Genomic DNA, 27,323 nt, shown 5'->3' with positions numbered 1-27,323 from the left:
GTCCCAGTAAGGGCAACTAGGAAAAAATTGTTATGATTGGGTGAGTTTCGATATGCCATCCGAATCTGATCTGTATTTATCAAGGGAATGACTTTTTTAATTATTACTTTCCTTTTACAGTGGTTCAGGTGTTCTTACGAATATACATTGGTTAATGGCTCCTCAATGCTCTATTCAATTACTTAACTCTAGTATGATTTATGATGCCAGAATTTCCAATTCTTGATGTGTCTGCTATTTCTATTTTTATTTCTTATTTATTAACTGCTGTTATTTTTTTTTTTTGTTTTATAACCAAAGATCCTGATCCAGAACTCACGGTAGGGCTGATCTGTGTGAGCATAAACTCTAACCTCATGCACTTTCACGACGCGATTTCGCATATCATGCACGATTTAATTTTCATGACATGGATGGATCGGATTTACCGGCACCTGTGATTCTCACAATTCTTTACTATTAATAATTGTTTTTTCTTTGATTAATTCCTTGGTTTGAAGAGAATGTGTTAGGTATTATATATACCTCAGTGAGGGATTTTGTTAAGAGATTCGAGGACTATAGAGAACAGAGAATTGGGTAGCACACTGTCGCTGAATAATATTTGACCAGTGTGAAAGTATTCACAAGAAAAAGATTGTGAAAAGCTTTTTAAAGATATCGTTGGATTATTCGACAATTTTGAATACAGCATAAAAGAATTATACATAATGGCGCTGGTTTTTTTTAAACGACTAGCGCTGGTAGCAGCCCTGTCTACCATTACCTTCCCCGTTTTGGCCGGTGTTTTGGCCCATGATAATGATCCTAGCAGCAAAACCTATGAGAACATTCAGAATATGATCCGAAATGTTTCAAGCTCATCAATCCAGGAGAATAATCATATCTGGATAGTTAGGGTATTTGCAATACTTTGTTTCGTATGGTATGGGGTTATAGTGCTCCTCAGCTCGCTAGGCCTAATTGTTGTGAGGAAAAAGTATACTCAAATATCTCCAGTAGTCACTAGAGAGGCGGTTACTGGATCTGAAGGTGTAACGATTCTGCGTCCTTTAAAGGGGATTGACACGGAAATGGAAGCGTGTTTGACATCGGCTTTTTCTCAAGATTATCCCAAATTTGAAATCATATTTTGCATTGCATCTGAATCAGACCCTGCTGTTCAGGTCGCACAAAGATTAATAGGACAATTTCCCTATGTGGATGCTAAAATTCTAATTGGCGAGGGTCATTATGGACCCAATCCAAAAATCAACAACCTTGCCCAGGGTTATGAACAAGCCAAATATGATATTATTTGGGTACTTGATTCGAATGTGTGGGTTGCACCTGGTACATTAGCTCGATCTGTAGACGCGTTTTATAAAGCTCCAAACATCCAGCTTGTCCATCATCTGCCAATGTGCATGTCTATCGTATCTGCCTGGGATAACAATTGGGGTTCTAAGCTAGATGAGATGTTCATGCTAACTGCCCACTCAAAATTTTATTCGGCCATCAATGCTGTGGCCATTGCTCCATGTGTGATGGGCAAGTCCAATTTGTATCGCCGATCCGACTTGGACAGGGCGAGTGGCAAGCAAAAGGGACATGGAATTAGAGTGTTTGCGCAGTACATTGCTGAAGACAACATGATTGCTGATGCTTTATGGAAAGCAGGTGGTCGCACTGCCCTGACTGGCGACTCTGTAGTACAGCCTCTTGCCAATGTCGACTTTGAAGGGTATGTTTCGAGAAGGATCAGGTGGTTGCGAGTACGAAGATATATGGTCCTTGCTGCCACTCTACTGGAACCGACCACAGAATGTTTTCTGTGCGGTATCTTTGGCAGTTTCGCGATTTCGGTCTTGTGGCTAAGCAATGAAACTGCGTCATACTTTAGTTGGATATTTTTTATCACTCACTTGAGCATATGGTGTGCATCTGACTACTGGCACTTTCATAACCTGATCCAATACTCGAATATGGAACATACAAATAGCCCATTCTTTGTTTCTCCATATTACTCCCCAGAATACTCGACTACTAAAACCAGGCCATTCCTGACATCGTGGCTGCCTATATGGATTCTGCGTGAGGTGCTTGCACTACCTATATGGGTTATTGCTATGTGTGGTCATAAGATTTTATGGCGAAATAAACCGTTTCGTATCAAAAGTGATTTAACTGCTGAAGAAATTCTATAATAGGCATCATCATGAGATTATTAGAATGCGTGTGCATAGACTGTTGTAAATAGAACTATTTATGAGAAGATAATGAGCTAGAGATATATTTGATATAAGGCTTGTTATAAGATGAAATATTAGAATCATGTCGACCAGTTGGAACCTAGGCAACCAACACACTTTCAATTCCAGCAAGTGCAGGCTTAGCAGTCAGATTGGCCCAGTACAAATCGGCATCACCTTGACCAGAAAAGGTGCTGGGAATCCAAGAATAAGTATCATCGAAATCCCAAACACTAATCGCAGGACATTTGGATCCAAGTGCAGCACAAGCTCCAACAGATGCTTGGTAGTCTTCAGACTGCTGTTGAAGACCTTGTTCAGTTGGTGGTAGAGAGCTGAACCTGACATCGAGTTCAGTTACAAATACATCTACACCAAGATTTGCATAGGCTTGCATCTGCTGTTGCTGTTGCGACAAAGAGGGTGTTTCTCCGACGATAAAATGACTCTCAAGTCCCACTGCATCAATCTTAATACCTTGACTCTTCAAGGAAGAAATCAAGTTTTCAACGGCTGTAGCCTTTGCACCAGGTGACTCGATATTGTAGTCATTATAGTAAAGAATGGCATTGGGATCAGCAGCAGCGGCAGCAGCGAAACTCTGAGCAATGTAGTCTTCACCAATAGTATTGTAGAAGACATTTTCTCTCCAGGTTCCATCATCGTTAAAAGCTTCATTGACAACGTTCCAAGAATAGCACTTTCCTTTGTAGTGACTGACTTCAGAAGTAATGTGGTTAGTCATCACTTCACTAAGAGACTCGGCTGTCCAGCTTTGCGAGTCTATCCAGGAGGGGTACTGCTGGTACCATACGAGGTTATCACAGCATAATATCTTGCCATTCTCAGCTGCGTAACTTGCAAATGAGTCACCCTGAGAGTAATCATAACTTCCTTGACTTGGTTCAGTGTACTGCCACTTCTGTACATTAGCAGGAGTAAGAGAGCCAAATTGTGCGAGCATAACATCTACATAGGATGCATCGTTAAACTGGTCTTGGTTGGTGGCCGTACCGAAAAACTTCTTGCCAGCTGCAACGGCAATGGAGTTGAGCGAGGAACTTGCACGTTCCTCTAGGGGAACCGGAGTGGCTTTCGCAAGCCAAGCGAGGCAGATAAAGGCAGTGATGACTTCAAATTGCATGGTGAGTAGTGAGTATTGAGACAGCTTCTTGGTGTGGATTGGTTGTTGATGTTAGACTTAACATGGCGAGCTGAAGGACTATTTATATTCTTCAATTTACCCGTGTACAATAAAGCCATGAATTACAATGCCTCCAGTTCAAACATCAGCACGTTTTTCTGTAATCCCGGAGAGTCAACAGTCGGTGCTACGGTAACCACGTTCCCCACAATTCAATTCTAACTAGGCCAATCAATTGCTTTTAGCCGAAGTATTTACGGTAGATTGACCCGGATAGTTGATTTGATTGGGGATCATAGGGAGTGAAAATGATCAGTTCAATTGCTTGGCTCTTTGATAAGCATCGACTTGTTGAAGATCACTCAGGGGTCATGTCGACAGGACTATCTATTTTACCCGTGTGGGGTAGATGATGAACAGCCAGTACTGACTCTTAAGTAGCAATTTCGCTTGCTAATGGATTCAGAGCCTCAAGTCCTGTCATCTTGCCATAACAGGTCGAACTATTGAAATACGACTTTCAAGATAAGAGACTTTAGTGAGACAAATATGACAGGCTTGGCAACCGGATGAAAACAGCCGTCAGCATTATCATGTACTGATATGATGCAAGATGCCCATCACTGGTCAAAATGAGGGGTATACATGACAATGCCAGACGGCATCAACAGTCTGGGTAAATAGAGATAATTCCGGGGTAAGACTAAGACCGTAGGTGGCACACCTTAATCACATGCAAAAAAGTTTAATATCTGAAACATGCAAGTTTTCGGCAGGGCGATAGTCCTGCCGGTTGAACACGTTGAAGACGTTGTTGACCCGGGGTGTATCTGGACCTGGACTCTCTGATCACAATGAACCAGTCTAGCCAGATGACAGTTACTATGACTAGAGGATATATGGGATTCAGCGGTCCGTCATAAGAGACACCAGATTCGGCAAAATTATCTCAAAAAGTAATAATAATAACTATTAAAATGCTACATACAGGTCATGTCAGTTTTTATTGGGCGTTAGATGGGTAAAGGACTTCATCGATCTCGACGAAGTTCTCCTTGATATTGCGTACAGACACAAATCGGCTAAGGATATTACCCGATCCACTCTTATCATTAGTACCGGACTTGCGGGATCCGCCGAACCACTGTTGGCCTACAACGGCACCGGTTGATTTGTCGTTAATATAGAAGTTACCAGCAGAATTGCGGAGAGCCTCAGAAGCCGTGAGAATGGCAGAACGGTCTTGAGCAAAAATGCTACCAGTAAGACCGTACTTGCCAGTTGCATCGACAAGTGCAAGAGTCTGCTCATATTCAGCATCAGGATATACGTAGACGTGAAGTAGAGGCCCGAAAAACTCATTTTGTAAGTTGGCATGTTTGGCATCCTTTGACACGAAAATAGTGGGCTCAACATAGTAACCAACAGACTTGTCGACCTTACCACCAACCAACAATTCAAGGCTTGAGTCCTGCTTGGCCTCAGTAATAGCTTTGTCGAGTTTGTTGAAAGAGGGTTCATGGATAACAGGACCAATGAATTTGTGGAATCCACTAGGGACAGTGGAGTTACCAGCACCCTCATTCAACAAAGCCTGAGTTTCAGCAACCAATTCCGACTTGAATTGAGGCCAAATAGATTCGGGAACATAGACTCTCGATGTGGCGGAACACTTTTGTCCTTGATATTCAAAAGCACCACGAACAGTAGACTTGACTGCATGAGACACATTGGCCGAGTTATGAACGACATGGAAATTTTTACCACCGGTCTCACCGACAATTCTTGGGTAAGATTTGTAGCCAGGAAGATTGGCAGCAATCGACTGGTATAGTTTAACGAAAACATCGGTAGAACCAGTAAAGTGCAAAGCAGCGAAATCAGGGTGACTGATGACTGGTTGAGTAACCGTCAAGGGGTCACCAGGAATAAAGTTGATAACTCCATCAGGAACACCAGCTTCTTGGAAGATCTTGTAGAGTAAGTAATTAGACAAGACAGATGAATTGGAAGGCTTCCAGACGACGGTGTTACCCATTAGAGCAGGTGCACCAACCAAATTACCAGCAATTGCAGTGAAGTTGAAAGGAGTTACAGCATAAACAAACCCTTCCAAAGCACGATATTCAGCTCTGTTCCAGACACCGGGAGACGAGCGAGCAGGCTGCTGTTGATATAATTCTTCAGCATATTTGACATTGAATCTCAAGAAATCAATCAATTCACAAGTAGAGTCAATTTCAGCTTGATAGATGTTCTTACCTTGGCCAAGCATGGTAGCAGCCAAGATATCATAACGATATTTACCAGCAATCAATTCAGCAGCCTTGAGGAAAACCGAAGCACGGTCAGCCCAAGGAGCTGACTCCCAAGCCTTTTTAGCAGCCAAAGAGGCATTAATTGCGTCATTGACATCCTTTTCAGAAGCCGAGCTGACTTCAGCAAGAACTTGGCTGTGATTCGAGGGTGATGTTTGTACGAAAGTATCTTTAGTAAAAACTTCCTTACCACCAATTACCAAAGGGATTTCATGACGCTGATTACTGAGTCTGCTAAGAGCACTCAAAACGCCATCTCTGTCCTTCGAACCAGGCTCATAAGTTCTGACAGGCTCATTGAAAACCTCAGGGATCTTGAATTGGGCCAATTGACTGGCAGTACTGACTGATCTGGTCAAAGAAGCAGACAGCGACTTTTTATAAGCAAAGGATCTAACACGCAGCATTTTCAGAGCCCTTGATTTATTCAGATTCGTTAATAAAAGACAAATCCAAAAAAAATCCAGATAAAGTGCTGAGATACAAGACACTTTATATAACTAACGCCGTGCGATCAGATAAGCAAATATGCATCATCGACCCCTGCCAAAAACATGGGGTGCGCCTGACACGGTCCAACGGCCAGTGCCTGCATGGCGAGGCCGAAAATCTTGCCCGGGACCTGTCATGTAGTGGTGATTAACGAAAATCCCCGATATCCCTATCAAGGCCGTTTCCAAAACCCTAAATACGTGGATATGCCCACGAAACGACTCGAGCGAAGCGAGAGGAGCAGCGGGGTCAGGGGCGGAGCCCCAGCCGCCGGAGGCGAATGCGACAAAGCATAAAAGAAACAAGCGAGTTAATAGTCTAGTTCGTCCTCGGTGTCGAGAACATGCGGTTCTTTAATAAAGAGTGAGAGATAGATGGCCACGAGGGTGAAGACACCACCGAAACGGAAAACCCAGCCAATACTGTCCCCAGAGCCGTCAGCATCGAAAAATAAGAAGAGAATACTGCTCATAAGCGAAGAGATCATTTGTGGAGCAGCCACAAAAACATTGTGAACACCCAAAACAATGCCAGCTTCGTGCTCGTAGTTGTGATATTTATGACCGTCATTTTCGGTTCCCAAAACCTGGGCACGAGCTTTCTTTTCCTTGACACGAGAGATTTCCTCGGAAATAATAGTAAATGGAGCCCAATGAGCCACGGCCCAACAAACACCAAGAACACCGACCAGGGCAGTTGCCTGTGATGTGGTCTTGACCCAGAAGGTCGAGAACATGGTGATTGCAAACAGAATGTGGGAAGCAGTCCACATTTTGGCGACTGATGTGCGGTATTTGTCTACAAAATTTTCAAATCTGCGTCTAAGTTTGAACTGAGTCGTGGTATGGATAGTGCTATCAGCATCGTCCTCATCTTCGTCAATATCTCCAGTGACTCTGTGTGTTTTATAGTACTTGTCACTAACCATGTAAGGAAGGACAAAGTTGGCAATGAGAGATGTAATGGAGTAAATAACCAGGGCATAAGCACCTTTTCTTGTCCCTTCTTCCCATAATTCATCGAGTTCATGCTGAGTTAATGGAGGCGCATCAGTTGGTCGACTGGCAAGAATTTCTCGCCGATATATATCTCCAACATAGGTAGTTGTATAGAAGAGCATGGGGAAATAACCAATCCATGCAAAGAACTGAACATTGCACAGTAAGCGAGTCTGAGGAGACAGTCTGACAATAGCATGATATGTATCATTGTAGATCTGACGAATTTTGGACTTTCCAATATTCTCAGCACGTTGAGGTGGAGAAACAATAGTAGGATCTGTGTTGGGATCGCGTTCTGTGACATAGATAACAGCTGGGGTAACAGTGACTACAAGAGCTATACATGCCCATGCACTGAGAACCTTGAACTGAGTATTACCCAGCCAGGGAAATGCTTTTACAAGATTCATAGACCCAAGAACATATCCGAAGATATTGCCAATTCCAGTCATTCTAGCAGCCCACGCATTAGCATCGTTTTGCTGATGGGTAGGCACATTATCGACGATATAGGCTCTTGAAGCAGCTTGAATGACTGAAATAGAGAAATCTAGGACGTACACAAAAAGAGCAGCAAATGGGATAGTTCGCTGTCTCAATTGATCTTCTGATAGTGAGTGTTTATCAAAACTAAACCAATAAACAATGTCTTTTGACCATGACAATACCAGTAAGCTTGTAATAGTGGCCAGAGCACCGAATATAATAAGAGGACGTCTTCTCCCATATTTCCATCTGGATTCATCACTGATAACACCAACTATGGGCTGACCAAGAGTACCAGACAGAGGGCCAGCAATCCATACTAGACTCATCATAGTCTTGGACATACCAAGAGAGAGTAAATAGGGGGTACCATTTGAGAACTCTGTTGACCAAGAAAGCTGTAAACCACCTACAATTATCGTAACCAAAAGAATATAAGTAAAAGTTCTAGTCGGATTGACTACATCGTGAACGTCCAAGGGCTGCGATAGCAACGGCGCCGAACTGTCTCTTCGCGGCATTTTCTATAGTCAGAACCTTTTGATGCTATTCCAAACTTAAACTTGGTTTAATTCCCAAAAAAAGATGGGTGGTGATTGCAATTGCAATTGCACAAGTGAACCGTCACAAATTCACAAAACCAAAATTATTTGAGAAATTGGTGATTTGAGAAGTTGGTGATTCAGAGAGCGTTCACAATTATCAGGTTGAATGACGTTAACCAGCTGCACATGCAAGTGTTGAGAGTCCCAATTACCAAAAGTCCATCTATGGTTGTCAATAACGAACTCGAAACGAATTATTAAACTGGTCTGAAACCAAAGCCCAGCTTTCTGAGTGGTTATTCGATACCTGCCAAAAAATTACTAAGCGAATTGAGATTCGACAATTAGGAACGGCACCGACTTTGTTAGCGCCTTATCGTATGCACTATAGCCAAATTAACGACCCCCTGCATAGAATATTATCTGCTAAAATTATTTCCACTATGATGAGGGCTTTGCACTGGTAGTGTAAAAATAATGTGTAATTATACAGTACAATTATACACTTTTAATTATATCATTTAATTCTACACCTCTTCTACAGTGAAAGTATTACAGCGTAATTCTAAATCTTTTTTTTGCCGACTTGAACTTTTTGCTGGTATCTAAAAGACTGTACAAGACCAAAAAAACAACTGAATTGGAGGTTTTTCAAAATTGGTATTCTTCAAACTTTTTTTCTTCAAACTTATTTTTTTTTACTCTTCGTACTCTGCTTGGAGACGTTGAATCAGTGTTTCGAACTGGGGAAGACCTACATGTACGGCTGTGCAGATCACTTTTAGCGGAGAAAGAACAACAAACAGAGCCACAGTAGAAGCAGCAGCAGGAGCCAGTCAGTGGAAGGTTCAATTGCCAAGTCGAGGGGTAGCCATTGTCGCCAAACATCAGCTTGACCAGTAATTAGAACTGGGACAGACGATTGATTTTGTATTGAAAGTTTTTTTTTGAAAGCGTTTGATCAGTGGATTGGCGGCATGTCTGGTAGTTATGAGAAAATAGTCAAGGTTAGTGAATGGTTTGGAGAGGTGGCATGGTGGGTCTGTATAACCCACAATGTATTGTGTGGTTATAGAAGGCTGTTGAATCCTGGAATATCTGGATATGAATGACAATACCATTGAATAGAAAAGATGATATTGTTCTGAACATAATTCTTTGTGAGATTGTGATTCCAGTATGGTCTGTTCATGTTGTCGGTGAACACCGGCTGATGATTGACATTGAGTGATGATATACAAATTTACGAATGTGATAACTAACTAGAACAGGGTGCTACCAAGCTTAAAGTAGGTAGAAGCGATGAATAAATACTTTCATACTGGAAAGTAGATGTTCAGTAAAGCTCGTTATAGCTTCGCCGGAAGGTCCGGTCGACATGGTCTGAAAGTACGATGGACACAAAGGACCGACAGAAATCAGTTATCAATTTAGATTGTGGTTTACTAACAAAAATAACAGTTGGCAGCACCCAAACCAAAGTATATTGAACCAATTCTCCAGGCCACTTTTGACGATAGAAATGGAGATTTAGAAACGGTAATGAGGACGCTGGCCACGAGGTTGAAGGATTCAGCATGGACAATTGTGTATAAATCATTGATTGTTATCCATTTAATGATTCGTGAGGGATGTAGAGATGTGACTCTCGAATACCTAGCAGCACGTCCACGAAGTTTAGAATTAAGATCTGGTAGTGGTAAAGTACCACAGGAAGCCGGTCTAGTGAGATATGGCAAGTATCTACAAACACGGGCCAAGGAATTTAAGAAAACTAAAGTGGACTATGTCAGGTTTCAAACTAAGTCGGGTACTGGAAGACTTCACAACTTGAGTGTTGAAAAAGGATTATTACGAGAGTGTGAGAGCGTACTAGCTCAAGTAGATGCCTTGTTGAAATGTAGATTCCATGAAGAAGATGTCAATGATGACATTACTTTAACAGTGTTTCGACTATTAGTGCATGATTTACTATCGTTATTCCAGGTGCTAAACGAAGGAGTGATTAACGTTTTGGAGCATTACTTTGAAATGTCTAAAGTAGATGCTGAGCATGCTCTAGAAATTTATACTCTATTTACCCAGCAGACGGTTAAAGTTGTTAATTATCTTAAGGTAGCCAAGCATCTGGAGTACTCTACCAAGTTGCATATTCCAAATATCAAGCATGCTCCAACCAGTTTGACAGATTCTCTAGAGAATTATCTGAACGATCCGGACTTTGAGATCAATCATAGACAGTATCTGGCGGAGAAGCAAGCCAAAGAAACCGGAGGAAGTGGTACTGTCAGTGCCAATGCTACTGGAAACGGTCAAATAAGTTCGAATAGACAAGCAAGTGGGCAATCAAGCGGTTCTGCGAATCAGGCTTTTGACCAACAGCGACAACAGCAACACCAACACCAACACCAACAACCGCAACCGCAACAACAACAATTCCAACAGCCACAGCAGCAAGCACAAATGCAACTACAGCCTGATCTTATTGCCTTATCTAATGGAGTTTCTGTGAACAATCCGTTTGGACTACAACAGCAGCAGCAGCAGATGTTTGCTCAACAACAGCCACAAATGGCAGCACAGCAGGGCCAGATCAGTCCTCAAGCAAATAACCCATGGGGAGTCCAGCAAACCCCTACTGGTTTCAACCAACAGCTGCTAATACAGGGCCAGCCAACCACACAGCAACAAGTGCTGGATCCAGCACAGGCTCAGGCATTGGCCCAAGCACAAGCCCAAGCCCAAGCCCAAGCACAAGCACAAGCACAAGCACAAGCACAAGCACAAGCACAAGCACAAGCACAAGCACAAGCACAAGCACAGGCACAAGCTCAAGCTCAAGCACAGGCCCAAGCACAAGCCCAAGCACAGGCACAAGCACAGGCACAAGCACAGGCACAGGCACAGGCACAGGCACAACTTCAAGCTCAGGCTCAGGCCCAAGCTCAAGCTCAAGCTCAGGCACAACTTCAAGCTCAATCGCAAGCTCAGTCACAGCCATTGGTTCAACTTCAGCGATCAAATACCGGCAGTAACCCGTTCAGACGACTCAATACGGGATCTGATGGCGAGCCGTCCAACCCATTCGCCAGACGTACATCCACACTCTCTTCTCTACCGGAAACTGGCGGTTATAGCGGAATCAGCTCACCAGATTCTCTATCAACCAGTGTTTCGTCGCCAGCTCCACAAATGCAGCCACAAACGACCGGCACCAATCCATTTGCGGCTGCCCAACCACGGCCACAACTGGGTATGCAACCGACAGGAGGCAATCCCTTCCGACAGAGCATGCTTCTCAGCAATCCACAGCAGCAGCCTCAACCCCTCCAGTACCAGCCAACCTTTGGTGGTCTGGAAAAACTGCAAACGATTCCCGTGTTCCCCAACCAGCAACAACAACAACAACAGACCTCGTCGAGCCCTGTCGGACCCCTGTATCAACAACCGCAGCAGCCCCAGCAACCCGTCTACACCCAGTTCCAGCAGTCGCAACTGCGCTAAACCGGCCGTAGCCAACCCGTATATTATCCACGTCGCATTTTTTTTATTTCTAATAAATAATGTTAAAATAAATAAACCACCCCGAGCGGGGTACTGCCTCCGGCGGCTGGGGCTCCGCCCCAGACCCTGGTTGCTCCTCTCGCTACGCTCGAGTCGTTGCTCCACGGTCCCAGCCACTCCTGCGAAGCAGGAGCTAAGGGGTCTGGGGCGGAGCCCCAGCCGCCGGAGGCACAATCCCTCCCCTCCTCGTGAAGCTACCGAATACACTCGAGACACTCGAGGAGGTTGTTGTTGTACGGCCGCTGGACAGAGCAGTACTGGCACACAGCCTTTCCACAGTGGACGCACTGGTACTCGGACGGGCTGATGAACTCGTCGGTCATGGCCCGTCCACACCCTTCACAGCTCAGATCCTCGGAGCTGGATCTCGGGGCCGGTCCGGTCGTCGTGCCCCGTAGCATGTCAATTTGGGCCTGTTTAATCAGCCGGAGTGTGTTCGCTGACGGGGTTAGTGGTCTAGTTGGGAGGAGGGGGGCATGCCTCCGGCGGCTGGGGCTCCGCCCCAGACCCTGGTTGCTCCTGCTTCGCAGGAGTTGCTGGGTCCCTAGACGGAACCGACTCGAGCGCAGCGAGAGGAGCAGCGGGGTCTGGGGCGGAGCCCCAGCCGCCGGAGGCAGACACGGGTTGTGAGACTCACCCTGAGCAAAACTGGGGACTGGTTGGACAGTCCGTTTTTTGGTGTCAGCTGGGGCCGACTGTTGTGGAGGTTCGTCGGTTTCGTGGTGCCGTCTTTTGGTGCTCGTTGTTGTGGTGGTCACGGTCATTTCTCGGTCGCGAAGTTGCAGGTCACAACAGTCGAGCGTGATCCAGGTTCATGGATCATGGATCGGCACTGCAGACCGATATTGACATTGAAATTCGTTTAGTGATGAAGTATCAGGTCGCATTCAGGTTTTTTTCAGATTGATTAATAATTATTTTGCCTCTTAATTTGGATCACTATGGTATTATTGCTGCTAGAATTGACTGATCATGTGTCGGTGATTATTTATAAATTATTGTGGACGCAAAAAAAATATCTAAACATATGTAATATATTAGCACATAAGTGAATAATTTAATGTTCAAGGCGATCTCCACGCGAGAATTGATCTGAGATTGTTCCGGGGATTCTGCAGCCGTCTGTTCGGAGACGAATGCTTGATCCCCGAGTTCGAACACAGCCCGCCTCAGCCTGCCTCAGCCTGTCTCAGCCACCGGGTACCGGGCGAAACTCTCAGAACCGTCTGATTTTGTTAATTTCTAGATTGCTGCATACCAGGCATCGGAGCGCGGAATAGTGTACTACCGCAGTTGCCGCATTATCTCACACAACATCAAAAACGGCCTGTTATTCAAAGCAACCATGGTTGGAGCGAAATGGCAAATGGCGATAACTAATTTCTGACTAAGGATTAGGCACGATTCATCAGCTGCAGGTGTAAGATATATATTAGGGCTTAATATGACAGTCTTGACCTGATCTCACAACAGTTACATCTTATTTTTTTTGAATTAGAAGTGGATTGTCTTGAGGTTTTCGACTCCTCGTTGATAAGACTCAATCACTTTATACAGGATATTATTTTACTGTAAGTATGAGACTCTAGACTTGCCGTCCGACTGGATGATTAGGCACGGTCGAGACCTGACCGAGACATGGCAGGTGAGAAGGGAAGTCGCAATATTTAGCTTTGGATGGATTTTTTTTGAAGGGTAGGATTTAAATACCAAAGAACAAGGGGCAATTGAATCGGATCGGTGCTATAGTGTCGTATGGTATTCCATTAGATCTTGTTAGTTGTCCCGGGACCCGGAGTATTAAGCTACTCCGTGATCGGAACTCCTAGATGATGTAATGTATGTACTGTATTTACTGTATGTCACTTTACGCATGGCATGGTGCGATGGTGTATTACGTCTATGCTGTAAGGTTGTCGATTGTACTGTATGGTGCGGCACAGTGGGATCTTAATTGTCTCAATTGTACTCTGAGGTACTCAACTGTAGGGTTTACTGTGCTGAGGTACAGACTGTAGGGATTTTCGGTACTGAGGTACCCAAGAGTTTACTGTACGCATCTGAAGTGTACGGGTACTGGTTACTGAGTACTGTATTGTATTGGTTATTGAGTATTGTGGGGTACTGGGTACTGGTATTACGTACTGTAGACTTCAGTATTTGAACAGTATGTACCGTTTCGTACTTTATTTACTGTATTAAGTACAAAGTACTACTGTATGGGCTACTGTGCTATTACGTACACAAATTGTATGATGCGGCAACTGAGGTGGGGTGGGGTTGGGTGGGGTGAGCTGTGTGGTTATGGTAAGAGTACATATGTTTAGTATATCATACCCAAACATCACAAACACATCATACATCGTACATCTGTTGACAATGATTGTTCAAACTCGATTTCCACACAAACAAACACTTCTGGCTGGTTGATTGAGTGTTATAAGATTGTAATTCCACTACATTCGTATACAAAAAGAATACTGGAATTGATCTGAAATCGAACTGAGAACAACAGGATGTGTATGATGCTTGTAAATACCCATTATTCTAGCAATAATGACTAGATAACGCGTGGTAAGAACCATATGCCGCCCACCTTAAACTATACCCATCGATTCATGGTATTTGTTTGTTAAACGCGCGGTGATACCCATTAAACCACCAACTATCACATGCAGCAATATGTTTACATCTTACAAACCAGCTCTTTGTTGATTGACTAGTGGATTTATCCAGTCCCCTAACCAGCATTGAGCTTATTTGTTTTTTTTTGGTTTGGCCGGAGATACACTACCCAAAGCTCCGCGGACCACAAGTTTTCAACCGCTTGCACCGCTTGCACCCTCCACAGCCGTGCCTTGCTGCATCCAGTATTACCCATCTGACTGATACAACTCCGCGGATTATCTAATCAGCTGGCGTGAGTACATTACACGATAAATAAACATTCGGAACCGAGAAGCAAAGCGTGGAGTAATGGATGCAAAGTGCAAATAGACCCAAATTTCTATTTTTTGCATTTATGTGGATGTGCAATCTAATATTGAAACCTGTGCTCTCAATTTATTAGAGATTATAAACTACAAATTCAAGAACCTTCCAGTTCACTTCCGCTTTTGCTTGCTTGCTTGAAGGATTTGCCCCATTTTGCTCTATTTGCTCTACATGGCTAATTATTGCCACAATATTTCGACTTAATAATTTTTTTTTTGGTGAAGTTATATTTTGCATTTGTTCTTACCTAATCTTTTACCCACTTACACACATCCGCCTGTTGCGCCCCCTCGACAATTAATCAAGCTTCACGACAACATTTACTAACCGATTATTAAAAGTTTTGAGGCACTGGTACACCACAGAACCTTAAGCTACAGGTCACTTGACGGCTACAGATCATTTGAAAATATTACAGATCATCTGTTTTGAGCTGCGAACTATTAAGTAGTTCGAAGATTGAAACGAGTGAAACGACAAGAACGAAGTAAACGAAAGAAAAACAACTACTAAATAAACCGACTGTTTTAAAGTCAGCAGTAACTTTTTCAACATTGCGACCAGAACGAAAGAATTTAACAGAACAGAAAGGCTAATAATCCTGGTAATATAATGGAGAACACAACTGCTACTGCTAATAGTTTAAATACTGGACATACTTTGGCAAGTGCTGGTGGCGGATTTACCTCATGGAATGGCCCTACTGCCGGTGCATCTTCGCGAACTGCACAATTTGGAGCACCCGACTCTGCAAAGTTGTATGAAACATCGGCAGTATCATCCACTGGTGATGCTTCTAAACTGATTTCAAGACTAGACGCCAGCAATATTGGTAACTCGGCTTTGAGAACCAACCGTTTGCCTGGAGTGACTACGTTCACAACTGCTCTGAACAGAGTTAATGGCCATGGACATTCTTCAGCTCCTGTGTCACATTTGTTGACTCCTACACCATCTATTGTAGAGTCTTCTGGTAAGCGTTCATCTAACATTGCTAACGTTATGAACGGCACTAATACCACCTCCAACCAGTCGGTATCGCCACCGTCGAATCCTCTACTGCCTGTATCACCACACCCACCATCTTCGGCGATACACCAGTCGCCACAACAGTCATCTGGACAACAGTTCCAGCCCCATACCCAGCATCCTCAGCATCCTCAGCATCAACAACCCCAACAACAGCATCAGCAGCAACACCAGCTGCCACCACCTCAACAGGAACATCAACAGCAGTTACAATCACCTATTGCGGCAATTGTTCCAGCACCAGTCAACGACCATGTGGCACAGCAACAACAACAACCGCAGCCTCTGCTCTCAGCCCAACATGGTGGAACTGTTATTGGAACTCCAACCGCATCCGGTGGTCAGTCTGAGCCTGCCTCGGTCTCTGGCTCTATCTCTGCAGTTTCAAGTCCCAGTCCCACTTCGTCCGACAAGGGAGACGATTTGTCGGAAAAGGTCATGGCGAGACCCAATCGCAACTTGTCGCAATCCAAAAGAGCCATTCAAAATAGAACTGCTCAAAGAGCTTTTAGACAAAGAAAGGAACTTTACATCCGTGATTTAGAGCAGAAGGTCGAAGAACTCAAGCAAGCCCATAAGACCATTTCAGAGCTTCGCGAAGAGAACACCGACCTTAGAGACTATATTCTGGCCCTCCAGTCGAGATGGGTCAATGAGCCCGGAGTGCCCACGCCACCTGCTGTATACAAGTTGTTCCGACGCGGACTTCCCGAGTTCAAGAGCAGTGACAACAACGGTGCTGCTAGACCAACCTCCCCCACGGGCGGACACTTCCACCCATATGCTCGCCACGACCAGCCCAAAACGGACTCGTCACACTCCACTGGCGGTCCAACCGGCGAGCAGAACTAATGTGCCACCTGCCGGCCCCTATTTATTTATTTGTGTAGTTAAATTTGTTTTGTACTCGTACGGTTGAAAGAGACCGCCTATTTATTAAAAAAAGAACATGCATACCTCCACTTTGTAGGGACCGACGACGTCCCGACTCGAGCGCAGCGAGAGGAGCCACGGGGTCTGGGGCGGAGCCCCAGCCGCCGGAGGCAGAGCTTCTCCCCGGCGTGTTGCCTCCGGCGGCTGGGGCTCCGCCCCAGACCCCGTGGCTCCTCTCGCTGCGCTCGAGTCGGGACGTGGGGAGGGTGTGAATTGGATTAATTAAGATAAATAAAGGGTCAGAACCCAGATAGGAGTACAGAGTCTGCGGGCTCGAATTCGGACAGGAGGAATCGTGCGTAGGCGTTCGAGTCGTTGGTTGAGTCGGGTGTCGTGTCGCTGTCAACATTTACGGGGCCTGTTAGTGAGTTGGTTTGTCTGGTACCGCTGGTGTTGGTGGAATTCGGCGCTGGCGCCATTATGGGACCCAGTGGTGTGAAGGACCAGTGGTCGAAGGCCTCGTCGAAGTCGACATCGTTGAGATTGAACAGAATTTCAAATGCGGCAGGCTGGAGAGACTGTTGTTGAGCCTGTTGTGGGTGTTCAGACATGTGTGTCGAGCCAGTCAGAGGTGTGCCGTTGAACGAGATCGATGGTGCACTTAGTGGAACTATTTGTTGTGCTGATTGGGACAATCCTGTTAAGGACCCGAGACTGGTATCTTGTAGAGATTGCTGCTGTTGCTGTTGTTGTGGTTGTGGTTGCTGCTGCGATTGGTCGGGAACGGGCTGTCCATTCTCAAGCGATTGTCGAGGCTGCCAGCCAGAAAACACTGCACTGTTCATCTGCATTAGAATGGAATGGTATCGCTTCGCCGAAACATCGTCCGAACAGTAGTTAGATAAAATGTTTAGACAGCTGGATATGGCCCACGACACTCCCTGGTCTAATGGACTGTTGGTGACTCGACATTGAAACGCTTCCAGCAAAAATATCGTCCCGTTCGTAAACACAGCATAGACCATGATTGGTGATCGAGCAGGCTGCAGTCCTTGATTGAATACTGACACAATAAGCCTGATGGTCGCAATACTTCCTTGTACACATGCAACAGAAAGTGTTTCAAAACTCTTCAACGCCTCGTCGAGCTGGGTATTTTTTAGTTGTACCTTTTTGGCTACCGTGTAGAACAGAAATGGTCTCGTCAGCAGGACGATTCCATGTAAATATACAATATTCACAACAACAAGCATCTTCATTAGACTGTTTTCCTGGCTAAATAACGACTGTATCTGTTCGAAAGATGCTGACCACTGCTTTAATTTCGTTATCAGAGTCTGGGCAGTTTGGCTGTATATACTCTCGGACTCATAAATATCATGATAGATGTTGCCAAGAACCTCGCACAGTCGTACGTAGTGCAAATAAATAAGGGCGAATTTTTCATTAGTGGAAGCAGTCGCTGCTGCCGATAAACTATCTTTCAAGGAATTGGTATTGCTGGAATCAGTACTTTCTTTGTAAACCTTGTCAAACAGTCGATTATCAATAGCCATTGGTCGACCCAACAGAATACTCTTAGTCCGATCTAAAATATATAGGGTCTGCCATAACCTATGTCGATGTACTTGGACCTCAGATGGAAAACTTTTGTCTGCCCATGGTCGACCCATTCCAAGGGCCTGGGCGTATCTAATAGCCTTTCCAAGCTGGATCCATGAAGAGTTTCTTCGACATACTAGTTCGTAATAGAGACTGCTTAATAAATATGCCTCTACCACCCATATCTCGCCCACATCCACAACAGACTCGTCAAGAAAGGTAAGTGCGCTATTAAAGAACACAGAAGATGGGATTTTTGCACTTTCTGCTACACCTCTTTCCAGATTCAGAAAGATAGATCCAAGTGCAAATACGAGGTGTATAACACACAGCATAGAGGCGTCTGCTGCAATTGGATTGTTGTAAACCGCTGCAACATCAGCATAGAATCTTTGAGGATCTAAGATGTAAGTGGAGTTGTGGATATTGGATTCAAAAAGGCTGATTAGTTTGTTTGCCAGTTCTCTTGACGGGAGTTGTACAGGGATATGATTGGGCTTGGGCTGAAGACCTTCAACCATGTTAAACCGTTCTGGATCTTCAGTGAATGAACTGGTTCCTATCGTCTGTCGAAATAGCACTCTTACCTGCTCCAGTAGAGATAATGTACAACTCTCACCCACAAAGTGGAGTCTTCCTGCTTTACTTCGTAACATACGACTACTTTCATTGCCGTCTAAATGTGGATCAATTCTGTAATTCGGTCCGGGACTCTCGTCGGCCTGTTTATTAGCTCTAGCTCCTGTGTTGATATACGTTTTATAAGGAATCTGACGAGAATTGGTTATCCCTAGACTGTGTAGCCTTTTTCCATTCGCATGTTCACCGGGGCTAGTATCGTCATTTGGCGAGCCATTTGGAACATAAATACATTCGAGCCTGCGCTCTTTGCACAAAAAACACGGTTCTTCTCCGTTACATTTTTTCTTTCTCTTCTTACAGTTGAGACATGCCATGACAGTTCTAATTCGCTTATCTGGATCAACTCTTCGAGATCTCTTTCGGCGCTCGCTTGACGACATGGACTGCCGTGGTCTGCCTAGATTTTTACGGTCATTTGAATTGAGTGAGGGAGCAGGGTCGATAGATGTGGATTTATTAGATTCCACAGTTAAGCCAGTATCTCCTCCGCTAGTCGCACTACCTACACTATTACCGGCCGGACTAGTTACATCTGTAATATCAGTAACGCTATCAAATCTAGTAGACGACAGCAATGCTTGTCCAGGATAAGCTATACCATTATCCGAGCTTCGGGAGTTGGATACAAATTGGATGTTTTGGTCCAGATTGTGGTCGGGGTTCTGGGCCTTTATATTGGGACCAGACGCAGGGTCTCTCGTTGAAGAGCCCACCTGATCTAACAAATGGTGGTTTGTTATCATTACGTGCCAAAATTATTCATAAAGGTTCGGCTAAAACCGGTCACAAAATCACAATCACACATCCACTTCACTCTATAGTCAAATCAGCCTATGTTAATCTCGACATCTCAATGAGATGCGAGATGTGGAGAATCATCACGGCCCTAGCCCTGCATTTATCATTCACGACAAAAGTTCCAGAGCTTCCTGAAAACGGAATTGATATCAAGTCCCGTTACAGTTTGCCATCATCTCCATGATACCTCCCGCTCGCTTCAATCCCTAAGGGTCCAGTAGCTCCGCGAAGCGGAGCACAAATGGGGTCTGGGGCAACGCCCCAGGCCGCCGGAGGCAGTAGTCTACTCCCCGTACTTACCGTCCAGAAATCACTGCCAGGTCACATAAAATTATCCTCAATTGCTTTAAATCAGGTGAATGTTGACTGTTTGGAATATTGTAAATGCGGTTGTAACAATGGCTTGAATTGTCTAATATAAGACATTGATGTCATAAGCAGTGTGTATCATGCGTTGGATGTGGCCCCGTGCCTGCAGACTGGGCCAGATTGACAGGGGTTTTGGGGGTTTGGGGGGTAAAACGTTTTACCATATGGCCCTGGTAGTTATAACACCCGAGGCCTGTGTTCGAAATCAGACCCATGTCACGGTTATCCACCCCGCTAGTCAGGATTCTAACGGAGTTAATCTCGGTCCTCACCGCTATCGTGCAGAGCATATATGCAAGGGTGGTACCGATCTTCATGTGGGGGTTCCAGGCGGTGCATATTGATTGCAGGTAGCACGTCTATATATATATATTTGTATATGGGAACAGCGGTGCACGGGCTTATTTAAAGTTTGTGACAGCCCAAGGTCGAGGAGTTTATACGTTTTTCTCTTTCATTCAGTCCTTTCAGTGAATCAACAATGGCTCCATCAGCTTCTTCTTCCGCTCCTTCCGTATCGGAACTACTGGGTTATATTGAGAATCCTAAAATCTTCCAGGTTAACAAGCTTCCTCCTCGGAGCTACTATATTCCTGAAGACTCGAGGCTTTTGAACGGTGCTTGGGATTTTTTGTACCATGAAAGCCTGTTATCTGCATTTGAGGCAGTAGATTCGGAGTTCCAATCGGTGTATGGACGAGGAATTGGAGGTGGTGCCGCCGATAATGGAGGTATCATTGTACCTAAGTCCAAGAACAACTGGTCCGAAATTGCAGTACCAGGCCATTGGCAGCTCCAGGGATTTGGAAATCCCCAGTATACCAATATCATGTATCCAATTCCTATGAACCCACCTTATGTACCCTCTGAGAATCCTACTGGAGTGTACCGCACCAAGTTCAGTGTAAAAGGTACCAATAATGTGCAAAAACATCGCTTGCGGTTTGATGGCGTAGACAGTGGCTATTTTGTGTTTCTAAATGGCCATTTTGTAGGTTATGCTCAAGGAAGCCGTAATCCTGCTGAGTTTGACGTGTCACATTTGACTTTGGACCAGGGTGACAACGACCTGGTTGTTGTAGTGGTTCAATGGTGTGATGGTTCGTACATTGAAGACCAGGACCAATGGTGGATTTCGGGTATATTTCGTGATGTCAACGTTATATCCTATGATAACCGTGGCCATATCGAAGACTTTCGGTTTGAGACGGTATCAGTCACTGATAATGACTCGGGTGATGTTCCCAGATATCATTCTAAGCGGGCCAAGGTGTCGGTGTCTACATCGGTCTTGGCAACCACGGATTCGTCTCTTCAAGTTGATGTGTATGCAGACGGCAAGTCAATTGCTAGCCAGGTGAGCAAAATTTCACGTTCGGTTGAAAAAGACGGTTCTCCAGCAATAAAAGCCGTGAACTTCAGTTTGGATGTGTTGGATCCTCAATTGTGGAGCGCCGAATCGCCCTATCTGTACGAGGTACAACTTGTACTAAGGTCATCGGACTCATCGTCTGTTCTTCAAAAAATTGACACCCATCTTGGTATTCGTACGATTGAAATCAAGGGAGGCCAGTTTCTTGTTAATAACAACCCTATTCTGCTTCGTGGAGTTAATCGTCATGACGATAATAGTGTCAAGGGCCGAGCTGTTTCTGAAGAGGATGTGAAACATGATTTGAGACTCATGAAAAGGCACAATATCAACACCATTCGTTGTTCACACTACCCATCTCATCCTTCGCTTGTACATTGGGCCGATGTGTGGGGTTTCTATATCATTGACGAGGCCGACTTGGAATGCCACGGATTTGCTTTCACCGATGCATTGCGTGATATTAACTACAATCATGTCAAGGAAGACAGGCAGTTGCCAAGAACAGATCCCAGTTTCTCTCGTAAACATGAAGATTTCACATCAGATAACCCGCTTTGGAGAGAAGCTTATTTAGACAGAGTAAAGCAGCTCGCCAATAGAGACAAGAACCATCCCTCGGTGATTATGTGGTCTTTAGGTAACGAAGCATTCTTTGGTGAGAATCATGTGGCTATGTGTGAATGGCTCCACGAAAATTTCTCTCAGCCTGTTCACTACGAACAAGACAATGGCAACAACGAAGCTCACTATGTGGATGTGTACAGTCGAATGTACTCACCCCATTGGTATGTGGACGAAGAGCCAAAAAGAGAGGGAAAACCGTTTATGCTCTGTGAGTATGGTCATGCCATGGGAAATGGACCAGGAGCGCTCAAGGATTATCAGGACTTGTTCTATAAACATCCTCGTTTGTTAGGTGGCTGTATCTGGGAATGGGCAAATCATGGACTTCGTAAGCCAGTCCCTGGCAAAGAAGACGAATTTTATTATGCCTATGGAGGGGATTTCGAAGAGCCTGTTCATGATGGTACCTTTGTAATGGATGGGCTGTGTGACTCTGAACATGAGCCAACCCCCGGTCTTTATCAGTATAAACACATTATCCAGCCAGTGGCATTTACATTTGCCGAAACCAGCTCCAAAGATATTTCCATCTTTGTGAAGAATTTGAACGATCATATTGATCTGTCTGATAACGTTTACATTCAAGTGGTTGCCGAGCTTATTCCAAATGGACCTCCTGAAGCCAAGTCCTATGCCAAGCAAATAATCTTCGAAAAGAAGTTGGAAATTGGTGGTCGTATTCCTCCTGGACAGTCTGCCGAGTACCAAATCTCTATTGATACACAAACCAACAGCCAATTTCAAAACAGCGAGGTTATCATCACGGCCACTGCTCATAATACTAAGGCCACTCCATGGGCCGAAGCTGGTTACGAGATTGCCCATGGTCAGCACAAGTTAGTAGGTTCAGGAACTGCTAAAGACTGGAATTCTGAGCCTAAACCCTCCGCCTTTTCCGTAACTGAAACATTGGCCTCGTACCAGATCACCTCTGAAGTCGCGAAGATCATTGTCAGTAAAGCTACTGGCAAGTTCAATATTTCCGTTAATGGCAAGCAGCAGATTAAAGAGGGACCCACTCTAGGATTCTGGCGAGCACCCACTGATAACGATCTTGGTGACTGGGCCTGGCGCTGGCGGGATTATCACGTCAACCATTTGCACGAGTCTGTCGACTCTGTTTCAGTCGAACAGGAAGAACAAGGCAAGCTTGTCAAAGTTAATATACACACCTGGATATCCCCAGCTGTTGTCAACTGGGGAATTGACACCAAACTGACCTACACGTTCAGTCACAACAGCGACGGAAGCGCACTGGAAATCGATACCACCGCTGACCTGACTCCCAAAGGTCCGTATGCCGAAACTGTTCCACGAATTGGACTCGACTTTGTGCTTGATGATGCCCTGAGCACTGTCAGATGGGCCGGTCTTGACGTCGAGTCGTACCCCGACACGAACATGGGCAAAATCGGGGTCCACGAAGCCGACAGCGAAAGTCTCTTCTACAGCTACGAAGTGCCTCAAGAAAACGGAAACCGGTCTCAAGTCCGATGGGTCCAACTCCTTGCCAACTCCAACTCCGTCTCGAACCAACTGTCTTCCCTCTCACTCTCTTCTCCTGCCACCTCCGTCTCAGCAGTAGCCCTCTCCTCGACCCCTGGCGACCTCATAAACTTCAGTGTCCAACCCTGGACGCCCCTCCAACTCGAAAAGGCCGGCCACCCCTACCAACTGGACCCCGCTCTACGACGTAACAACTTCCGAGTCGACTTCGCCGTCCACGGCATCGGCAGCGCCTCCTGTGGCCCCGGAGTCCTAGACCAGCACAAACTCAACCTCTCCAAAGCCACACACCGCGTCCGTCTCATCATTAGCTAGCGCAATACATCTCTGATTTTCTGAACGGGCACTGCCTCCGGCGGCTGGGGCTCCGCCCCAGACCCTGGTTGCTCCTCTCGCTTCGCTCGAGTCGGACGTCGACGGTCCCAGCCAACTCCTGCGAAGCAGGAGCAACCAGGGTCTGGGGCGGAGCCCCAGCCGCCGGAGGCAGAGAGGGGTCAATGCAAATCGTTATTAAGTCTGTCTATCTACTTTGTCGCGGGCCCGCCGTAGGTAGCCTGAGACGATTTCGTAAGTGAGTAGGGTCACGGCGCTCGAGGGGACTGCTCGGAACATGTTGGTTCCAAGACCGGCGTAGAAGGCCCGCCAGCCTTCTTCGACGAAAATAGTTTTGGCGGTGTGCACGATGCCATGGTATTTGATGTTTCGCTGGGGTACGCCCCCGGCTGTGTAGTTTTGGATCTGGTTCCGCGTTCGAATCACTTCGTGCGGGTATGTGATTGACGATGCTATGACTTTGGACAGTGATGATGCGAGGAGGATGCCCATGCTGTCAGCAGCAACCGCTTTGGCGTCGTCCGTGATGCTGTCGGCAGGCATGTGTTCAGCGAGCTCGGTTATGGGTCCGTAGACTTTCTCAGCTGTGAACAGCTGCTTGAATTTCTCATAAAGTGGGAACTGAATTGCGACGTGACACAGTCCTAATAATGCTGGACCAAGACCTGAGTAGAATACTGAAATACCTTCGGTCCGATACATAGTCGAAACGGCGTCCCAGGTAGATTTATAATGCCATGAGGTGGACTGGTTCTGAGACATGAGTCTCGTTTTAACCACCCAGATTGGATTTGTCACCAGTGTGGACGTGGCTCCACCGGTGATAGCAGATGCAATATGAGCCAGGGTTGGATAGTTGGATAAATAGGGGGTGATGTTTCGTTTAGTTTTCTCGTACAGCATGAAATAGATGGTCCAGGTAGGAATGTATCCTATAATTATCGGAGTCAAGCCTCTATATAGGCCTCTCACACCTTCATCTTTAAATATCGTAGACACAGTTCCTAGGAGTCCAGAGTATTTTGTCACCACTCGCACCGTAGGATCTCGACTACGTTGAAGTGCCGAGAATCCTCCCTGTGCTTGTAGTCTTGTTTTGGCGACATCCAGTGGACATACTGCGACTCCAGAAGTCACACCAGCTATCGCTCCAGATATAGCATTTATATGATCATCAGTAAGGTTGAGAAGAGGACGTTCGTGCCATACTACCCGATGGGTATTGACTTCTATAATTCCATCCTCGTCTGACATGTTCTGTGTTGTTGTGTCATAAGCTGCCAGTGTTTATGAATTCGCAGTCTTCTGGCCGTAGCACAGACGACAGATGTGGTATAATGATTATGACCAGTTTTCTGGTCTTTTTCTGTCTGTCAACCTATATCAGTATCCTGTCAGCTATCAGGTCAGTTATCAGGTCGGTGATCCTGTCAGTGATCCTGTCAGAAACCCTATCAGTTCTCAAATCAGTTTTATCTGGACAATAATCCTGTCAAATCTCCAGTCAATTGTCTGATATATCGGCAGAAAGGTAATCCAGTCCGAGTGGGGGTAAGTGGGGTCGTTAAGTGACCCTCCAGAGATCTTAAGGTCCAGCTGAAAACCCAGTACCCGATGGACTATTTAAACTATTACGACCTGCTGAAATTTACTCAAGCCCTGAACTGATAATAATAAACACCCCAATCCTGTTGTGTGTTCTAAATCCTTTAAAACGTGAGGTCTTCACAGGACTAGTATCACTACTACCCACTGATGATCTAAACTGTCTTAAATATCAAGAGAAGATAATTCACCACTTAAAAGTCAGACCTGAATCACAAATCAGTTATAGTTGCTATGCCACAGACCACTGATGAATGATATTGTCCACAAACCGAAGAAAATTTCACTATGTCAACCTCGGTGCCGAAAATTCAACCGAGAGCAACTTGCTTGACGAAAATATTATATTTGATACCCAGATTCTCTTTTATAGCCCAGAAAGTAGGAACCCGGTAAAAATTATTAAAAGTACACAAATGCCAGTTACAACCGTTCAAACAAAAGGGGTTCTAGATGTTCTTGTGTCTATATATGTCTGTTGATATAAGCCCAGCAGGTCTGCGATGTTGATGCCCAAAGCTGACGCTTATCATAGATTGATAATCCGCTGTTAGCCGCAGGAATATAATTGGCTGCAGAACAGCAGGAGGAAGCGATTCTAGCGGGCTGTTCAGTTCAATTTGACCACTTGTTTTCACCAGTAATTATTTCAAACGGTATTAAACAACGCTGGTCGAAAGAATAGCTACGAAACAAGATATCTCACAATTTTTGTTTCTGTTATAAACGGGTTAAAAAGAGGTGAAAGTAAATAGGTAGACCGATGGATGAATGATGTACATAGCCGCGTGGCACGAGGCGGTAATCGACAAACAGCCGCTTCACGGACTCGACTCGACCTTCAATGTTCATGAAGTTTAAAATCAACGTCGACTGAAAGGTAATAAAAATTGAAAATACCGACTTCTCGTGATCGTAGTTGCTCTCACAATTGCAATGATGACTAACGGCAACGACTCGCTAACGGCGGTGCGAGGCCAGCTTCAAAAAATCATTCAGACCCAGATCGAGCTCGGGATCATGGTCCACGACTTCCAGGCCACTCCCGAGTCCAAAGACGGCCTGATCGAGCAGATGAACTTCCTCGTCAAGCAGATGGACGAGCTCAATGCCTCTTCCTATGACCTGCCTCATAAAGTCCCCCTGGACGTAATAGAGTAAGTCACACCCTCCCCTCGGCCACATCCCCTTCTTCCTTCTTCGGCAGGTCTACTCCTGCCAGCTGTCATCTCTCATGTCCACCAGCCATGGCACAGTCACCAGCTGGTCAATGCAATCATCTCATTTCACAAACAAAGAGCAACCCAAACTAACAGCCAGGTACATCGAAAACGGACGCAACCCGGACGTCTACACCCGTGAGTTCGTAGAACTGCTGGCGAAACAGAACCAGTACATCAACGGCAAAATGCGCGCCATGCGCGACTTCCGCGACATCCTGGCCTCGCAAATCAAAGAAGCCTACCCGGACCTCGACTCGGTCGTCGACCGCGTGGTCGCCAACACCACCCCCTAACGTGGGCCCTGTATTTATTTATCTCTTATTTATTGCTATTCACTCTTCCGGGTGGGGGTCTGCCTCCGGCGGCTGGGGCTCCGCCCCAGACCCTGGTTGCTCCTCTCGCTTCGCTCGAGTCGGGCGTCGACTGATCTCAACTGCCACAATCCCCACGCCCGACTCGAGCGGAGCGAGAGGAGCAACCAGGGTCTGGGGCGGAGCCCCAGCCGCCGGAGGCAGGCCCGCAACAGAAACACATGTAACAGTATTAGACATTAAGTTAGGGTAGTATAG

The 27,323-nt window shown here is 45.5% G+C and overlaps 9 protein-coding genes across 9 annotated transcripts; 4 read left to right on the top strand and 5 right to left on the bottom strand.

The window, feature by feature from the left end:
- Positions 1-710: 710 nt before the first annotated feature.
- On the top strand, positions 711-2,186 carry CGT1 (ceramide glucosyltransferase; the record flags this gene model as incomplete). The annotated part of the gene is made up of 1 exon (XM_018878855.1): positions 711-2,186. The coding sequence occupies one exon, from the start codon at positions 711-713 to the stop codon at positions 2,184-2,186; it is 1,476 nt and encodes a 491-aa protein (XP_018736117.1).
- A 145-nt stretch (positions 2,187-2,331) lies between these two features.
- AWJ20_1938 (uncharacterized protein) lies at positions 2,332-3,375 on the bottom strand (the record flags this gene model as incomplete). Its single annotated transcript, XM_018878854.1, has 1 exon — positions 2,332-3,375. The coding sequence occupies one exon, from the start codon at positions 3,373-3,375 to the stop codon at positions 2,332-2,334; it is 1,044 nt and encodes a 347-aa protein (XP_018736116.1).
- A 1,003-nt stretch (positions 3,376-4,378) lies between these two features.
- Positions 4,379-6,100, bottom strand: PUT2 (1-pyrroline-5-carboxylate dehydrogenase; the record flags this gene model as incomplete). Its single annotated transcript, XM_018878853.1, has 1 exon — positions 4,379-6,100. One exon carries the CDS (start codon positions 6,098-6,100, stop codon positions 4,379-4,381), a length of 1,722 nt encoding a protein of 573 aa, XP_018736115.1.
- Positions 6,101-6,495: 395 nt separating this feature from the next.
- On the bottom strand, positions 6,496-8,193 carry AWJ20_1936 (Sucrose transport protein SUC5; the record flags this gene model as incomplete). The annotated part of the gene is made up of 1 exon (XM_018878852.1): positions 6,496-8,193. The coding sequence occupies one exon, from the start codon at positions 8,191-8,193 to the stop codon at positions 6,496-6,498; it is 1,698 nt and encodes a 565-aa protein (XP_018736114.1).
- Positions 8,194-9,834: 1,641 nt separating this feature from the next.
- Positions 9,835-11,721, top strand: YAP1801 (Yap1801p; the record flags this gene model as incomplete). Its single annotated transcript, XM_018878851.1, has 1 exon — positions 9,835-11,721. The coding sequence occupies one exon, from the start codon at positions 9,835-9,837 to the stop codon at positions 11,719-11,721; it is 1,887 nt and encodes a 628-aa protein (XP_018736113.1).
- Positions 11,722-15,387: 3,666 nt separating this feature from the next.
- Positions 15,388-16,656, top strand: AWJ20_1934 (uncharacterized protein; the record flags this gene model as incomplete). Its single annotated transcript, XM_018878850.1, has 1 exon — positions 15,388-16,656. The coding sequence occupies one exon, from the start codon at positions 15,388-15,390 to the stop codon at positions 16,654-16,656; it is 1,269 nt and encodes a 422-aa protein (XP_018736112.1).
- A 320-nt stretch (positions 16,657-16,976) lies between these two features.
- Positions 16,977-19,664, bottom strand: PUT3 (Put3p; the record flags this gene model as incomplete). Its single annotated transcript, XM_018878849.1, has 1 exon — positions 16,977-19,664. One exon carries the CDS (start codon positions 19,662-19,664, stop codon positions 16,977-16,979), a length of 2,688 nt encoding a protein of 895 aa, XP_018736111.1.
- Positions 19,665-20,569: 905 nt separating this feature from the next.
- On the top strand, positions 20,570-23,908 carry AWJ20_1932 (beta-galactosidase; the record flags this gene model as incomplete). The annotated part of the gene is made up of 1 exon (XM_018878848.1): positions 20,570-23,908. The coding sequence occupies one exon, from the start codon at positions 20,570-20,572 to the stop codon at positions 23,906-23,908; it is 3,339 nt and encodes a 1,112-aa protein (XP_018736110.1).
- Positions 23,909-24,103: 195 nt separating this feature from the next.
- Positions 24,104-25,180, bottom strand: YIA6 (Yia6p; the record flags this gene model as incomplete). Its single annotated transcript, XM_018878847.1, has 1 exon — positions 24,104-25,180. One exon carries the CDS (start codon positions 25,178-25,180, stop codon positions 24,104-24,106), a length of 1,077 nt encoding a protein of 358 aa, XP_018736109.1.
- Positions 25,181-27,323: the final 2,143 nt, after the last annotated feature.

This window comes from Sugiyamaella lignohabitans, chromosome A, assembly GCF_001640025.1.
Source record: "Sugiyamaella lignohabitans strain CBS 10342 chromosome A, complete sequence".
Classification (NCBI taxonomy): Eukaryota; Fungi; Ascomycota; class Dipodascomycetes; order Dipodascales; family Trichomonascaceae; genus Sugiyamaella; species Sugiyamaella lignohabitans.
The sequence above is the reverse complement of the archived record's forward strand: the minus strand, read 5'-3'. Positions and strand labels throughout refer to the sequence as shown.